The sequence below is a fragment of the Physeter macrocephalus genome, chromosome 14 (assembly GCF_002837175.3).
Source record: "Physeter macrocephalus isolate SW-GA chromosome 14, ASM283717v5, whole genome shotgun sequence".
Classification (NCBI taxonomy): Eukaryota; Metazoa; Chordata; class Mammalia; order Artiodactyla; family Physeteridae; genus Physeter; species Physeter macrocephalus.
In genome coordinates, this window is record NC_041227.1 from 93934826 (window position 1) to 93950667 (window position 15842).

Genomic DNA, 15842 nt, shown 5'->3' on the forward strand with positions numbered 1-15842 from the left:
TAATGGTAAATGGGAGTGTTTCCTTAATTTCTCTTTCAGATTTTTCATCATTAGTGTATAGGAATGCAAGAGATTTCTGTGCATTAATTTTGTATCCTACAACTTTACCAAATTCATTGATTAGCTCTAGTAGTTTTCTGGTGGCCTCTTTAGGATTCTGTATGTATAGTATCATGTCATCTGCAAACAGTGACAGTTTTACTTCTTCTGAGGAAATGAAGGATTTTTTTTAATGGGTGTAGCGTTTTAGTTTTGCAAGATGAAAAAGTTCCAGAGATTGGTTGAACAACAACATGAATATGCTTAACACTAAAGAACTCTACACTTGAAAATGTTTAAGATGGTAAATTTTATGTTATTTTACCACAATTTAAAAAATTTTAAACAAAGATTAGTTTAAAAGGCAGTGACAGGAAAATAGGTGCAGTGTGTTTCCATTGTATATTTTAGAGAAAGGATATATACACATGTAATGCTTGTATGTGTACAGTATATCTCTGAAAAGATATCCCAAGAAACTAGCATAGTGATACTTCTGGGAATGGGGTTGTAGAGAACTAGGAGGTGTGGGGGACAGTGATGGGAGGAAAATAAATATTCTTTGACACCTTCTGAATCTTGTTTACCACGTACATATTGAAATAATGTTTTTTACGAAGTTCGCAGATACAGACAACAGGTTGGTAGTTGCCGCAGGCAGGGAGTGGGCAGAATGGGTGAGGGAGTCAAAAGGTGCAAACTTCTAAAATAGGTAAGTCATGGGAATGTAATTTTTTAAAAAGAAAGAATGGTTTTAAATGTGTAACTTGGAGTTAGGGACTGCAGAGAGAGTTTTCTCAGCTGGGTCATCCTTAGGCTATGAAATTGCTTTGTTCAATCCAGTTACATGTAAGTGTCAGGATAAATAAGACCTACTTCTTGTCTTGACCTTTAAAGATTAAAAGCTCTTAGTCCCAAAGTGGTCATCAGGCTTTAGGGTACACATGTATTTTATTGTTTGATGTCCAAAGTATATTTTCAAAGTCTCTAGTTCTTTAAGAACAACTGCAGAGACTTCCCTGGTGGCGCAGTGGTTAAGAATCCGCCTGCCAATGCAGGGGACATGGGTTTGAGCCCTGGTCCGGGAAGATCCCACGTGCCACGGAGCAACTAAGCCACGCCGCAACTACTGAGCCTGCACTCTAGAGCCCATGAGCCACAACTGCTGAGTCCACATGCTGCAACTACTGAAACCTATGTGCCTAGAGCCTGTGCTCCGCAACAAGAGAAGGCACCGCAATGAGAAGCCTGCGCACCACAACGAAGAGTAGCCCCTGCTCTCCACAACTAGAGAAAGCCCACACGCAGCAACGAAGACCCAGCGCAGCCAAAAGAAAGAGAAAAGAAGGAACAACTGTGATCTCTTCACTTAATTAGAACCCCTAAAAGAGTTGGGGGGAGAAAAGATGCAGGAAAAAAGGAAAGATAGAAATGTAATAATAGTTAATGTTTCCTATTTCTTAAAATCACATAACCTGTAACAAAAATAGAATAAAAGAGACAACAGTAGGAATAGGTTTTGACTCTTTGGGGATTATTTTTTAAGACTTCTGCCTGCAAATTGTTAGGTAACTGCACAAGTTAGATTTTAACACTCTTCAAAACATCCTCCGTAGTACATGAGGCTTTACGTCATAAGTTCCATATAAAGATTGCAACATTTTATTACTATAATTGTTGCTCAGAAGCTGTTCTGGATTGAAACTTCTTGTTATATACGGATGTGTTTTCCTAACCAACAATCTTAGCCCCTGTTTTTCTCCAAATGATACTTGACCAAAGGAGCATATTTCCACAGAGCCATATTCTTATCTTTGTGGTTTTTGCATCTTCATAAAAACTAAAAAGTCTTTTTGGAACCTGTTCAGTTATCTTTCCCTTTTTGTTTGGAGTTTTACTATAGCTAATCCAGGACTAAGTGAAGTGCTTAGTATACAGTAGGGGTACAATAAATGGTAATGAATGACTCATTGTGAGCTCAATACTTTAGGGTTATGTAGGGAATACAAAGTTGTCCCGATTTAGAAGTGAAACACTTATAATTTTATAGAAGCAAAATTTCCCTAGATGGCAAAATTGTCTTTGAAAGAGAATTTAGCCCAAATGTGTGAGTCTTTTACATTTAGGGAGGAGATTATTATTATTATTATAGTAATATTATTATTATAGTATTACCAACATGAGTAGCTAAGTTATGCTAAGTGTTTTTCTTATATTATCTCTCATAAAATTTTTCCAGTGACCCTATTAGATAGGTGCTATTTTTGTGCCCATTTTTATGGATGAGGAAATTGAGCTCAGAGAGATTAAGTAATGTGTTCAACCCCACATGACTAGTAAGTGGCAGAACCAGGATATGAACTCAATTTAGTTTAGTTACGATTTGGGCTTGGTACTTCCAATCCAAGAATATTAGTTTGACTTTATTGTCTTAAAAATTCCTACTAAAAATGGTCAAAGGGTTATTTAAAAAGGAAGGAAGGAAAGAGGGAGGGAACAAAAGGAAGAGAAAGAAGGGAAAAGAGAATTGATATCTGCACTACAAACTAGGCATGATCACTGTCCTCATGTTAGAAGAAACACTGGAGGATTTTGTACAACATGAAATTCAGGCAAGACCAGGTTGAGGCAAGGGCCTACCAACCTGAGAAGTACTAGATATAAACTAAACTCACCTAGGGAGTGAGTTTAAGGAAACATCTTTTGTTCCTAGCTTACTAAAAATGTTTGAAACTAAAAATGACTGTTAATTTTATCAGTATCTTTTACTATCTATTAGATAATCATTTATTTTTTTTCTTAATTACATGCTAAATTATATTAATAGAGTTCCTAAGCATTCATTCTTAGAATAAATCTTTTATAATGTCAACGAAAATAATCAATAAACCGTCTATAATAGGAATAAAAAAGAGTTTTATGTGAACCAAACTGAGGACTATAGCCCAAGAGACAGCCTCTCAGATAACCCTGAGGAACTGCTCTGGAGGAGCATGGTTTTTAGCACAGTTTTATATCTTGTCAGAACAAAGAACATCAGACAAGTCAGAGATACATTTATTCAAGGTTTAAAAAAAAAACCAGATCAGCATGTACACAGCAAATCAATATGGCCTTGGCACCTGGGAAGGAACTTTTATCTTCGAAGGAGTACCAGCATTGGCGTCTCAGGAAGAGAGGCATTTAATCTTTATTTTTAACACGGACATTCCTTACTTCTGGTAAATGCACCTTTTTTTTAAGTGATTAAAGCAGCTGTACAATGTATGTTTGATAGGCCACAAAAGGCTTATAAAATTAGCATAAAATTCAAGTTAAATCATGTACAAGCTAGAATGACTTCCCCATAACTCAATATGTGAAAGTTCCTTCTATGAATAGTCATAAGCAAGACAGTTCAATCTGCAGAACCCAGAAACAACTCAGGAATTGGAATTACCAAGTACCTCAGAAAGCAGAGGAAAGAAATCAAAATATTCTTTGTCTTCCTTTAGGATTCTTAGGATTTAATTTAGAATTAAATACGTTGGTTGCAAGTAAATACTTGTTCCGCGAACCAATTATTTTTAATGCTACCAGCACACTTAAATTGATACCTTGTATCTTAATGAATTGAATTTCAATTAATAAGTATGCAGTAAAGTCTTAAAATAACTTTAGGAATGCAAGTGTCATTATAGGACCTCTTTTTTTAATTGAAATATAGTTGATTTACAATATTATATTAGTTTCAGATGTACAGTGTAGTGATTCAGTGTTTTTATAGATTATACTCCCTTTAAAGTTATTACAAATAATGGCTATAATTTCCCTATGTTGCACAGTATATCCTTGTTGCTTATCTACTTTATGCATAGTAGTTTGTATCTCTTAATCCCATACCCCTATCTTGCTCCTCCTCCTTCCCTTCCTCCACTGGTATCTACTAATTTGTTTTCTATATCTGTGAGTCTGTTTCTGTTTTGTTATATACATTTGTTTTATTTTTTAGACTCCACATATATGTGATTACATACCATATTTGTCTTTCTCCGTCTGACTTATTTTACTAAGCATAATACACTCCAGGTCTATCTATGTTGTTGCAAATGGCAGAATTTCATTCTTTTTTATGGCCGAGTAATATTCCATTTTATATAAAAGAACCTCTTTCTTTTTCTTTTTTTTTTTTTCATGGCTCACAGGCCCAGCCGCTTCGCGGCATGTGGGATCCTCCCAGACCGGGGCACAAACCCGTGTCCCCTGCATTGGCAGGTGGACACCCAACCACTGCGCCACCAGGGAAGCCCAGAACCTCTTTACTGAAAGGTCATTTTGAAAGAGCTCATGTAAACATGCTGAAGTATATACAAGAATGAAAACTTAAAAATCTTAACTAGTATAATTTGGATTAATTAATTTGTACTTTTTTCAGTTTGTGTACACCTTGACAGTGACAAGCCATTTTTGATATGCTTAATATTATCTATGTTATCATTTTGTTGTGATATGGGAATTTGGGAGAATTGAAAGCAGCTTTGATTTCTACCTTATTCCTTCAGGTATTTTGTTATTTCTTAAGCCTTTAGCTTTTGTAATATTAGAAGTATTCACATATTTTGTAGACTGATTTTTTTCTTTTTGAAAAGACAAAGGAGAGTAAATATTCTTATTTTTTTCCTCCTCCAAAATGCAAGGGAGTAAGGAATAAAGAGACTTTGCATTTGCAGGACCTAAACATGATTTTAAATATTTAGTTGTTTCTGTTTATTTTCTGAAAGAGGAAGAGGGAGGAGAAATGGAATATGAGACCTGGTTGTAAGGACAAAAACCAAAAGTAGGCAAAGGATCAGGGTAGGAAAAAAGTAAGAAGGAAATTAACCAGGAGAAGGCAGAAGTAGGAACTCTGAACTTTACTTTGTTTATTTGCACTCTAAAACTCAGTCTCTGCAGGTATTCTGTGAGTTGAAACACAGTCTCAGTTTTGAAAATACAAAATATGAGTCAATCATGATAGCCATAAAGTAGTTGTGTATGATTAAGTTTCAGCCACCGGTAGTGAGAAGTTTTTTGTTTAATAGCTTTATTGAGATGTAATTGGTAAACAAAAAACTTGACGTAGTTAATGTATACAGTTTGATGAGTTTGGACAAATGCATACACCCATGAAACCATCATTAAAATCAAGGTAATAAACATATCTATTACCTCCAAAAGTTTCCTTGTGCCCCTTAGGGGTTTTGTTGGTTGTTTGTTTTGCGGTAAGAACATTTAACATGAGATCTACCCTCTTAACAAAAAATTTTAATGCACAGTATTGTTAACAGTAGGCCCCATGTTGTACAGCAGATCTCTAAAACGTAATCATTTGCATAACTGAAACTTTATACCCTTTAAACAACTCCCCTTTTCCTCCTTCCCCTCAAACCCCTGGCAACCACCATTCTACTCTGTGCTACTGTGAGTTGGATTATTTTAGATACCTCTAATAAGTAGAATCATACATAATTTGTCCTTCTGTGACTGGCATATTTCACTGCTCATAATGTCCTCAAGGCTCATCCATGTTGTCACATATGGCAGGATTTCCTCCTTTTTTAAGGCTGAATAATATCCCATTGTAGGTATATACCACATTTTCTTTACCCATCTGTCTGTCAATAGACATTTGGGTTGTTTCCATATCTTGGTTATTGTGAATAATGCTGCAGTGCACATGGGAGTGCAGATGTCTCTTCGAGATCCTGATTTCAATTCCTTTGGATTTATACCCAGAAGTGGGTTTGGTGGATCATATGGTAGTGTGAAGTTTTGATGACATAAGTTTATATATCTCTATGTAGGAATAACTCAGTTTCCAGCAGCTGTTACCCAAACAGCAAACATTTGAAGGAAATTAATGGGTCAGAGTTGGAGCTTTTTCTCTTCTCTTTTTTGTGTTGCTGTTAGTCATAAGGGAAAAATTCTCTTGTGTTACCAGCTCATTGTTTCACTCCTTTGTCTCCTTTTTCTTATCTGTCTTCTAGACAGATTTTGAAAAAGAGATTGGAGAGTGGAAGAAATGTTTTAAATTGTTTTCTGGCATCTGTCAGTAGGACTTGGGTAGGGCATGTTTTTTGTCTCTTATAATCGCTTGTTAGCAGAGGGCTAATGAGGCCAGGCTAGTAGTTAGATCCCTTAATCGTGTGCTATGTTACATTCTAAAGCCTGTCTCCAAACAGTCATCAAATATATACCTTTGAATATGAGGGTAAGTGAACACAAACCTACCCCATTCTGGAAAAAGTCCAGAGTGCATATTCTGAAGGTTTAGTAGCACCATCTTTACAGAAAAAGGACATCCCATGGCCCAAATTGGAAACCATGGAAAATGCTTCTGCTACTCAAATATTCCTCAGTTTTCCTAACCAATCACCTTGTTGGCTTTATTCTCTTCAAAACAGCCATTACTAATCAGAATTGCACCTTCTCACCTATGGGCTAACACTGACACAGTGATTTCTGCTGGCCTTTTCCCTTATGCTTATGGCCCCGTTATCTGGATCTCTGAAATGATCTTGTTTGTATTACAGAGCTCTCATTTGGAAGACAGTGAATCCGCAGCGTTACTTTGCTGTGAACGTGAAGAATCAGAAATCTTTAGTGATTCCAATGTACGTAGGTATTTGTCTTTATACAGCCTTTGGTGATTCAAGTGAGAGCTTTTTGAGTAAATTTGGCTCTTGAATGCATCTGAGATAATGCCTATTATTTTATCTATTTGGCCTCACTCAGCCAAATAGCCTGGGAAGGCAAGTAAGTGACTTGGAATGAGTTTATGTATAAATAGTACGGTATATTTGTATGCGTAAAAATCTCCATTCAAAGCATATCTCTCAAAGTAGATAAATGTTGCACCCTGAAACTTTGAGTCTCCTTCACTAAGGAATATGATTGTTTTTGTGGGTTTTTCACATTTTTTTAAATGGTCTTTTCCCTGTAACAGCTGCTTGGTATTGGTGCTGCCATTGGACCTTTATTCTCCACATACAAAGACCTAGCATATCCTGGCTGTTGATAATGTTAAGCCAAAGAAATGTTATAAATCCTAGACTAGAGAGTCAGCCAGATCATCTCAAACGTAGAACTATCTCACTACATTTCATGAGGTGTTATAAATTGCATTGATCTCATCTGACCCCCAGCAGAGTTGCTTAATTATTGCAAATTACCCACAGAATCAGGCTGAAGTTAGAGAATGACTTAAATTAACTACGTATCGCTTCCAATAGGATAACTGCCTTTGCTAGCCTTGGCTAAAACTAGGTTCTACAAACCTTGATGATAAAATCTGAGTTCTGTCTATTCCAGAATGCTTATTGTGCATAGTAGGTATTCTATAAATATCGCTGAAGTTTCATCAATGGAAACTCTCTCTGAATGAAGCTGTGCCTCTCAAGTATATCGCCATAGTACTGCCTGCTTTTAAACTGTCTTTACTTCACCTTCATGGCACAGTGAAGGTGATCACTATTTTAAGACCTCATTCAACCGTTATGTTGATCTATCTGGTTGCACTTCATTCAGCATTGACGAAGAGTCTGAAATGGCATGAAGTCAGTTACTGTGACTCACTAATAGCTGGAGTGGTGCTCACTCCCCTAGTACTTGAAAACATTAACTGATGAATTCGTATGAACACTCATTTATTATCAACATTTTGCAGATGACAGACTGAGGGTGGAAATGTTATATTCTTTGCCCAACGTTGTGTGATAGTCAGGGGCAGTGCTGGCATCAGGTCTCAGTGAGCTCATTATCAGCAGGCAGCATGACATCAGATCTCAGCTGACAGCCATCAGTGAGCTCATTATCAGCAGGCAGCATCTTCAGTGATGGAATGTGTACCAGTCTCCTTATATATAGTGCCTTACAAGATTTATCCTGTTCAGTCTGCAGTGGAGTCTTCTAGACTTGGACTGGCTTATTGTTTTGGCTGATTTTGTCTTACAGAGGTCAGGGCATGGCAGTCCACATAAAGAATATTTTTATGAAGTTGGACATGTGGGGAAAAGACTCTAGTTTTAATAGTTTTCTCTCTTAGAAAAAAATTAGATGGGTATATATATTTGCAGATTACTCAGGATTGCTTGATTTTATTGCCAGAACTTTCATTCATTTAAGTCAGGTTTGTTGTCTTTTCTTCTTCAACGGGCAAAAGTGGTTACATGTACGTGGCTGGCTTTACCTGTAAAGGTACTGGATCTTCCTCCTGTTTTGTGTGCTCAAGAAGTGTTTCCCATACTTTTTTTTTCTTTTCTCACCTTCCCGTTCCCACCCCCACATCAAAGGAGATTGAAAAGCTCCTTCCCAATTTGAAGGCTTAAACATGAAAACAAAATTTTTTGCAGAGCAAACTGACTGAAATGCCCACTTCGAATTTTTTTCAAAGGAAGTGGTACGGGATCTGGATAAATATTTGAAATAGAAGTTAACTGTCATAATGAAGAGTAGAAGATAAAAAACTTTTTCAGTAGGGCTTCCCTGGTGGCTCAGTGGTTGAGAGTCCGCCTGCCGATGCAGGGGACACGGGTTCGTGCCCCGGTCTGGGAGGATCCCACATGCCGCGGAGCGGCTGGGCCCGTGAGCCATGGCCGCTGAGCCTGCGCGTCCGGAGCCTGTGCTCCGCAACGGGAGAGTCCACAACAGTGAGAGGCCCGCGTACCGCAAAAAAAAAAAAAAAAACTTTTTCAATAAACCTTGGAATAACAGAAATGTGAACTTTGGTTAGCTATATTCATTCCTTCACTTATGCACGCACTCATTCATTCACCAAGCATTGATTGACTCTCATGTACAAATTACCAGGCCCAAGGCGGTGGTGGGGGTTAGGTCTAAAATATCAAATCTACCCTAAGAGCAAACATCCAGCTAAAAGGTAAATAAGGTCTGAGGCCCTAATGTAAAACATGGTGACCGTAGTTAACATTGTATTTTATAATTGAAATTGCTAAAAGAGCAGAACTTAAATGTTCTCACCAAAAAAAAAAAAAAAGATAAATATATGAGGTGACTGACGTGTTAGTTAACCAGTTGGGGGAATCATTTCACAATGTATTCATATATCAAATCGCCATGATGTACACTTTAAATATCTTACAATTTTACTTGTCGGTTTTACCCCAATAAAGCTGAAATTAAAATTACTCTAGGAGAGTGTATAGTCTACTCTTCAACAGATTAGTTTTATGGATATTCACGGAAATGCAGTAGATGGGGAGAAGAGAAGAAATCTGTGGGTGAGTGGAAAGAAATTTGGCTGGAGGCAAAGAAGGGATGGCTCTCTCTGGAAGAGGGCTGGCTGCCTTACATCTCCTGGGGCTTTCCCGGAAGAGAGGAGAGGAATGTAGAGAGACCTCTGCCCCTTCTCTAGTCCCACTCAGCCTCTAGGGAACCAGATAAAGGGTAGAAGCAGAAGAAGCTGTTTGCTCCCTCCGCTATGCACAGGGTTGTTAGAGGCCTCCATAATGGGAAGAGGGACTGCCTGCCCTAGAGCAGGGTGGCCGTGTGACTGGAAGAGGTCACAGAGGAAGAAGACACTGGCCCTAGCGCAGGAGTTTCACTTTGGCTCCAGATAAGAAAGAATGTAGGCAGTGACTAGAGCAGGTTCCGTTACTAGTGGCTGCAGCAGCAGCAGCTACTGAGACTCCTGAGGGTTCTCTTCAGATTTCCCATCCCCATACCTACTGTTACCCTGCCTTAAAGGAGAAAGAGCTCTGCCTGAGCTGGGATTCCCATTATGGTGATTGTGGGGTTCAGCTAGAAACAACTGGATTCATTACCATTGTAGGGTTATTTCTTCCCTAGCCTGTAGGTCAGGAAAATGCTCATTGTGTTACTTTGTCTCCTAAGAATACAATTTAATTCTTTCTCTCCTTTCTCTGCTCTTCTGACCCCACCCCTACACTACCAAGCAGAAAGAGGGATGGATATAGGTGGTTGTACCATTTTTATGGTCTATTTCACTCCTTTGCTTGGATATTATATCCTTGTAGGGAATGCATTTTCCCTCTGTGCAATCAAAACAGATTTTATGTTTGAATAGCCCAGTGAAAGGGAGAGGTATTAGCCTTCTGTTACTAAAAAAAGAAAAAAAGGGAAAGCTACCCTCTAGAATTGAATGTGGAGAAGGCAGATGAAAAGAAAGGAAAATCTAAAATGTAAAAACTATTTGGTTTAGAATACTTTACATTTTTAAACTTTAGGTTTGCATTCTCTTCTAGGGCAGGACAGGTGTCTCAGAATAGATGGCAAGTTCAGCGGAGGTTTTCATGTGTAGTGGGGTAGGAGAATGGCTTTGGGAGAGAGAGAATATATGATGTGGCTAATACTAAGTTCAAGACGAAGGATTTAAGAATTTTTAAAAGTTATTAGCATTAAGATAAGCCCTGGTTCAAATGAGTAGCCAACCTATGGATTGAAGATAGAAGGAGCTTTAATCTTCAGGATTCTTTGGAAGCATCCTGTTTTTCTTGTGTGTTTTAAGTTTTAGAATATGGTGTATGGAATGATCAAAACAATGAATGATTTGTTGGCTTAGAAAGTAAAACTACACTTAGAAGGGGAGAACCGCTATTGTCAGGAAATCTACTTTTGTAAATCTCTAGAGATTGTAAGCACAAGCAAGATGCTTGTGGATGAACCTACAGATACAATAATAACCAGCTGGTTGGATGGAAGGTGGTGATGGTATGTGGGCCAATGAGCATGTGCATCTGGTCATTTCTGATGATTTGTATTTACCCTCTGCCTTTTAGCTCTCTCTCTCCCTTTCAGCTCTCTGTACTGTGTTTTTTCTTTCTTTTTTCAGACTCACTTGCAGAGACACCATTTCACTAGCCAATGCACACAAATGTAAAAAGAATTTAAAAAGGAAAATTCGTTGCTAAGGAGATGTGGGTTTTATTACGAGTCTCAAATGGCCATTTAGCCAACAGGGAACAGCTGTCCGACCAGAGTTCAGGATGATTTGAATTGTTTCTGCCTCACCTCTGCTGCATAGTAAAGAGATTGCTGATTAGGGCACCTGGTCGGAAAAGAGGTTAAAAGTGTTGCTAGTGGCAGAAACATAGTTTTACCATGAACAGTATTCCTAGTTTTTCCTTTGGAGGGAGTCTGATCCAAATGGTAACACTGGTAGAAAGCCTCCTATGATGTTAAAATTATTTTTCTTTGTTCCAGAATAAAGCATAGCTCGACTATTTTATCCTAGAATAACAAATGAGAAACAGTTTTCAACTTTTCTTTTTTTGAAGTCTTACCCTCTTAAGTGATTTATTTGAAGAGAAATAAGGTTTGTAGTAATCTTGGGTACAAAGTCTACTTTAACAATTAGCTTTATAGGGGCTTCCCTGGCGGCGCAGTGGTTGAGAGTCCGCCTGCCGATGCAGGGGACGCGGGTTCGTGCCCCGGTCTGGGAGGATCCCACATGTCGCGGAGCGGCTAGGCCCGTGAGTCATGGCCGCTGAACCTGTGCGTCCGGAGCCTGTGCTCCACAACGGGAGAGACCACAGCAGTGAGAGTCCTGCGTACCGCAAAAAAAAAAAAAAAAAAAAAAAAATTAGCTTTATAACTTAACTCAGTGGCTCTCATCATGGCTGCACGTTAGAATCACCTGGTGACCTTTTAAAATAATTTAATAACAGGGTCTCACCTCAGTCCAGTTAAACCAGGATCTCTGTGAGTGGGACCCAGGTATTGGTATTTTTTAAATGCTCCCAGGATTATTCTAATGTGAATCAAGGGTTCAGAACCACTGTTTTATCTCTAGCTATGCTAATTTTTTTTTGTCTCCAAATCAGAGCTCCAATCTGCAACATTTGTAACTTCTGTTTACATGAAGAGAGAATAAAATATGAGATTGATTAGAATAATGAGTTGACTGTATGCATTTACTACCTCAGGTACAATGCAATTAACTTTTATTCAGTGAAATTCCTTGGCTAGGCTTCTGTTAAAAGAGGAGCAAGATACTGAAATTAGGTGAGTCAAATCCTCAGTAAACCTGTGTCAGTGAAGGGTAAAGTTTTCCATGAAGTTATTAAGACTTACACTTCCTGTAGGAGCTGGCATAGAAAAGAATCAAAGAGCACTTTTATACTTTGTGTATTATAACTTTATTAAAATAAAATATACATACAGAAAAGTACACTTATTTTGTACTTTTATTTATATCGTAAATTTTCACAAACTGAAGTTTTCACAAACACACATGAAGAAATTGTGTAACCTGGACCTAGATCAAGAAATGGAATATTACTACGCCCCTCCACTAGTTCTGCCTTCCTCCAACACCCCCTCCTTGCTTCCTTCCAATCATTACTCACCCTCTGGCTATCACCCCCCAGAGATAACTACTCTCCTGACTTCTTGACCGTATGATTTTGATGTGGGCATGAGGCTATGCCCTTTAGATGACCTCTCTGACCTCCAGAATCAGGGGTCAGCATCATGTAATATTTAAAGAGCTCAGGTTCAAGGTTCCAACAGCCTGAGTCAAAGTCCCAGCTCATAGTAAGTCACACTGGCTGTGTGACTCCACTTCTCTAAGCCTTACTTCCCCCATCTGTAAAACAGGGGTAACAATAGGACCTGTCTCATAGAGTTGTTAGAATTAAATGAGATAATTTATGGGTCTGGCACATTACTTGTGCTGAGAGCAGAGGCAGATATAGGATTCCCTGATGTCATCATGTCTTCAGCAGAGTCAGGACAACGCCACTGTGGTCCGTGGGCACAATTTAGTTCATAGTCTAGCTCTGGAGGGAAGGAGGGGGAAAAAGAGGGCATCCTGACCATCTTTCCTTTTTCTCACCATCCTTGATTTGGCCTGTGGCATGACTAACTTGTGGCAACTTCTAAAATATGTTATTTAAATTCATAAAGTGATTACTGAAAGGCCAGAAACGTCTTCTTATGCATCTTTATATTTGCCACAGCACGTAGCGCAGTGATTTACAAGTTGCATGTAGTATCATGCCTTGGATAAAGGAATCTGAAAATGATGCTTCCTGTACATCTTGCTTTCCTGTGCTGGATTTGTGTTGGTTTGATTTCTGTTCCTTTTGACCAGAGACATATTTTTGAGACATCTAGCACAAGAACATAAAGAATGTAGCAGTTAAACAATTGCAGGCAGAAACCAAGAACTTGGCCTAATTTATAAAATCAAACAAATAAAAGCTCTAACTAGCTGAGTTATTCTGCTTCCATGATCTGAGGTCAGGCCTGCTCAGATATATTTTCCCCATATTTTGGTTTAGGAGAACAAGCAAAACAGGAGATGGCAGGACTTGTAGGTTTTTCATTAATAAAATTGTACAGACTTTTTTTAAAGATTATAGTTTGGAAATAATTTACCCTTTGGAAGGTTAGCAAGGTAATTTATTGAGCACTTACTATTTGCCAGATGTGTTAAGTGATTTTCATACAATTTAGTCTTAAATCCAAGTGTTTGAGGTTAAGTACTTTTAGTATTTCCCATTTAAAGCTGAGGAAACAGAGACTTGCCTAACATATGTGACAGTGCTGATACTGAGAGCCAAGTCTGCCTGACACTCCCTGCTTGAGCCCTTAACCTTATGCTGGATTGCCTTTACCCTTGAATAGAATATTGTTATTCTCATGCGAGGAGATCAGGAGCAAATGGAATAGTGGGTCTCAGCTCTGGCTTTGCAGCAGAATAATCTGTGGAGCTTTTCAAAAATATAGACACTCAAATCTCACTTTAGGAAGTTCCTAATTCAGTGGGTCTTGGATGAGCTCAACATTTTTATTCTTTACAAAGCTCCATAGGTGTTTCTTGGTGCAGCCAGAATTAAGAATAGTGGTTCATAGAAGTTCCCTAGAGAGGAATTATAAGATTACAGATTTGGGGGCATTTGAAGACTGAATTTGGAATATTGTAGAGACACATTGTTGTTAGAAGTGTAGAAAAGGAGGAGGTAGCTTAATAACAATCAAGTTTCACGTTTCAGGAGGTAAGATAGTATTTATCACCGGAAATTGGATATATCACTGGGGTATTTTATAGAAGGATTGATTCTCCATTCTTTCTATGAATTTCTAGAGTGCTGCCACTTTTGTGCTCAAGCAGTCTTTCTCAACCCTAGTTTGCTCTCCCAGGTAATCTGTTTTCTCAGTGCTGGAGGTGAAGTCCTGGTGAAGTCATGATTTCAGAGCTATTAGGCAAGAACTGCTAACCTTGGAGAGAGCAGTGGATGGCCCTGATTAAGACAGATGTCAGGGGAGAGTTGTAAACTTGACAAATTCTTAATCTCAGTATATCTTGTCTTCTGAGTTCCTCCTAATGCCTTTTGTTTATGTTTTTGTAATCTCACAGTGTGCTTTGGCAGTAGGGAAGGGGTAGTAATTCTTCCTTTCACTTTACAATTAAGAAAGTTGAGTTATAATTTCAAAGGCCATGACTTTCTGAGAACTATAAATGAAATAATGGCTAACATTTGTTGAGCCATGTGCCTGGCTCTATCCTAAACGTTTTTACATTCATTATCTCATTATTACATCTCTCATGTGAGTAGTGTTATTTATCCCTGTTTTAGAGATAAGAAAACTGAGCTCATTTATTCTACAATTACTTGAGTCTACTCTCTGGCAGTCACCGTGCTGGAAAATGAGTATCCAGTGATGAACAAGTCAGACCCTGTACTTGTGGAACTTACAGTCCATTGGGGAAGACACATAATAAAAAACAAATAAGAATTCAGTTACAAAATGTGATAGTGCTATGAAAAATACAAATGGGGAAATAATAATAAAGAATAACAAGGCAGAATTGCCATTTAGATAAAGGATAATCAAGGAGAGCCGCTCTAACGTGGTGATATTTTAGTTCAAGATAGTTAAGGAGTTTGCTTAGCATCACATCTAGTAAGTGGTGAAATTCAAGTCTGATTCCTGAAGCTCTACTCACCATGCATGCTGCCTGTTAGACATGTGCTTGGAATCTACCCCAGGTTTGTGACTCTCCCCTCTGGTCTGACCACCATTCATACCGTGACACTGTACCAGATTTCCAGAAGGGCATCATAAAGAAAGAAATTATAACTATAAGATAATTTTTTAAAAAGAAACTTGCTTCCTAAAATGCTTCTTGAAAAAGAGCCCTAGGAGGCAGCATAGAGGAGGGGGAGCAAACAGGGTGGCAAATAGTATATTAATTTCAGCAAATGATAGAGAGACACAAAGAAGCTGAAAATCTCTGCTGTAAATGCTCTAGGTACATTTGCATGAGGAAATGCCCTCTTCACATGCATGGGCTGGGGAGGATGTTCCACTTTGGATCAACATCCTATTTCCTGTCCTTACTTGCACTTAATTTGAAGGCCCTGATCTAGGAACCAAGCAGAAGACTGCTCATGGAAGATGCTGACTAAGAAGTGTTAGATGGTGCCTAGAACTTCAAGGTGCTTGGAAAGAATGTAGGAGGAAGAGAAACTGCTCTTGGGAAGGGAAAGGACAGAGAGGAACATTGAAATACAGTCTTGAATTTAAATGCTGCAGTCTTCTTCTGACTCTATTGCAATACTTGATTTGCCAAGTTACTGTCTTAGGGTTTTCCAACAGAGTCCTCTGCATTGCCCTTTGCTCCAGAAGAATTTGTTCACTTGCTCTTTTTCCTCCCAGGAAATAACAACAATTCTTTTTAAAAAAAAAAATTTTTTTTTTTAATGGGCCAAGGATCTGAATAGACATTTCTCCAAAGAAGACTTTTTTTTTTTTTTTTTTTTTTTTAATTTTTGGCTGCGTTGGTCTTTGTTGCTGTG

General features: G+C 38.3%; 1 protein-coding gene across 6 annotated transcripts in view; it reads left to right on the forward strand.

Annotated features, from left to right (window-relative positions):
* SSH2 (slingshot protein phosphatase 2) overlaps positions 1 to 15842 on the forward strand; it is a 248641-nt gene that overhangs the window by 53384 nt on the left and 179415 nt on the right. For 3 of the 6 annotated variants that reach the window (XM_007123578.4, XM_007123579.4, XM_028497970.2), the window contains one exon: positions 6591 to 6671. The exons of the other annotated variants lie outside the window; for them this stretch is intronic. In XM_007123578.4, the coding sequence (XP_007123640.2) occupies positions 6591 to 6671 (81 nt within the window). The remainder of the gene's footprint in view (positions 1 to 6590; positions 6672 to 15842) is intronic. 6 annotated transcript variants of the gene reach the window in all.